This window comes from Ornithodoros turicata, chromosome 1 (genome assembly GCF_037126465.1).
Source record: "Ornithodoros turicata isolate Travis chromosome 1, ASM3712646v1, whole genome shotgun sequence".
In the NCBI taxonomy this organism is placed as follows: Eukaryota; Metazoa; Arthropoda; class Arachnida; order Ixodida; family Argasidae; genus Ornithodoros; species Ornithodoros turicata.
The window spans coordinates 157,526,673-157,528,993 of record NC_088201.1 but is presented as its reverse complement, the minus strand read 5'-3'; the positions used below and the strand labels follow the sequence as shown (position 1 = coordinate 157,528,993).

Genomic DNA, 2,321 nt, shown 5'->3' with positions numbered 1-2,321 from the left:
AGGACGGTTTTCGCAGTATATCTTTAACTATACGCTATGCAAGTTGGTCAGCTTTTCTCACAACACCTCAGTATTTTCCCTTTCCCCTCGTGCACGTAGAAGGATCTCATTGGGCTGCCGTCAAATAGGGTACCACAACAGCTACACGTGAGGCCATGTGCTGTCTGGAATTTTTCCTCAGACACTGACAGACGTATGTCGGCACAGTTCCTTTAGCAGTCGGCCCAGGACGCACATTCCCCCGAGAGCGTTAGTCGTGACGTTCCCACCTCAGTGAGGCCGACAACGGCGAGGCCTCTCCCCCCATCACCACCAACCCTTTCTTTCTCTCATGCGCACACATGTACTGCCGTAGCATATTACCAAAGTAGTATGCAAGCCATTTTGCAACGCAATGGGGTACATCCGACGTGCGCCTTCTGTTTCTGCGTTAAAAAAAAAACCGACAGAGTGACATGACAAAATTCGGACATCAATAAGGAAAATTCAATTTCTCGCTAGTTAAATGTCATAAAAGAGCTCAAACGTAATGGCGAAATCTCTCCCGAGATAAAAAAACGTTGACACCATAATGTTAAGACAATTACACGTAGATTTTTGTAATACGATTTTTTATCACATTAGATGAGACAGCGACCACTTGAAAGACGTCTAAATTATTTACCACAGAACTGCAGGTAGGAGTCCGTTGAGCGACGAAACGGAAGCAATCAATTCTTGTAACCATGACCTTTGCCTCCACAGTCGATGTGGCTGCTTCTTATTGCAAATCCTTTCATCATCAACACCACCTATTGTCCAGAAAAATAATTGGTTACGGAAGAGGCGGACATTCATGACTTGTACGGATAACATCCCTCGCGAGACCCCGATACTTCACGAGTTTTCATTCTAATGTTCCACCAAATTGTGCCTTCAATGCTTCTATTTGGGCCAGAAGGTTCTGCATCTCTGTATCGCGAATCTCTTTTTCCTTCCGCAGTTTTTCCTGGGCTTTTTGCTCTTCTAGTTTTTCTCGGTTACGATCTTCACGCAATCTACACACTTCAGCCTCTAGGCTATTCACTTGCATCTTTAACTCATGAATGAAAAAAGCATGCTTCTCCAGCGTCATGTGATGTTGCATTTCGTCATCGCCTGCCTCGAATGCACATCCCAAAGAGGCCATTTTGCAAAGCTTCGGTGTCTTACGGCAACCGGCGCCATGTTCGTCCAACTTGCCACGTCGAATGTTTTCTTGGTTGCAGAACCGACACGTGACTGGGTATTCCGCACAGTTCTTAAAATGATTCCCGATCTCGGAAACGAAATAGTTCCCATGGCAGAAACGGCACTCCTGCGTACGTCTCACACATTCATCCGTCAGGTGTTTAGGCAGGTGCACATTGGGGACAATAGAAGAGCACTCGTTGGGACATTGCGTCGGGCGTCGAGGGCAGGTACGGAGATGGACGGCGCACTCACGAGCGATGCTCGTCTGATATTTGCAGCCAAACCTTGAACCGGGACAAAGCAAGATGTCGTCAAGTGGAAGATGTTCCTTATCGAGCAGACACTTCTTGCAGGTGCTAGTATTGTAGGTCGTGGACATCCAGACGTCGATTGATGAACGTCCGCAGCTTGCACAGGTATCTACGGGATGCAGCAAGGGTGGGTCCGTGGAGTCCAGCGACGATGGTGGGGTACAGCGCACGGCGGGCATTTTGGAAGCTACCAGACTTCACGGGATGCAACTTGAAGCAATGAGTCCCAAGCGAACGTCTGATCTCAACAATAGCAGCTGGAAGTGGCACCTGAGCGTCGGCTAGAAGATACCATATCAGTCGCTATAGCAACGAGTGTACCGCAGATAGGCAGGGACGACGATCTACAGTCAAGCACAGCTGACGCATGGCTTTATCTACCGTTGCTTGTAATGCGGTATACCTGCTTTGCCAGAAAACTTCACACAGCTCGTCGCGATTAGTTCTACGTTTGTTATTTGCTCTGGATGCACCCGTACACTGATACTTTGGCTTTTTATCAGGGCACCCTCGTTGGGAAATTTGGAGAACATGTCAACGGAATTTTCTCCCGGTGTTTGCTCTACTCATATTCCCTTTTGGTGCAAGACACGCTCTCATTTCACCAATAGCAACCGTATGAGTATGCAGTTAGGTCCGCCATTCATGTGCCACTATATATCGTGCTATTGTCATTTGCGGTAGAAAGCAACTGTGAACGTAATGTTATACAGCGTAAACCTTTCGCATTAGAGTCTTAAATTGCAAAGAAGAACAAAAGAAACATCGCACAAACAAATGTTTTGCAATTATTTGACT

At 47.0% G+C, this 2,321-nt stretch overlaps 1 protein-coding gene across 1 annotated transcript; it reads right to left on the bottom strand.

Annotated features, from left to right (window-relative positions):
* Positions 1–886: 886 nt before the first annotated feature.
* On the bottom strand, positions 887–1,702 carry LOC135388181 (TNF receptor-associated factor 5-like). The gene has a single exon (XM_064617570.1). The coding sequence runs from the start codon at positions 1,700–1,702 to the stop codon at positions 887–889; it is 816 nt and encodes a 271-aa protein (XP_064473640.1).
* Between the last annotated feature and the right edge of the window lie 619 nt (positions 1,703–2,321).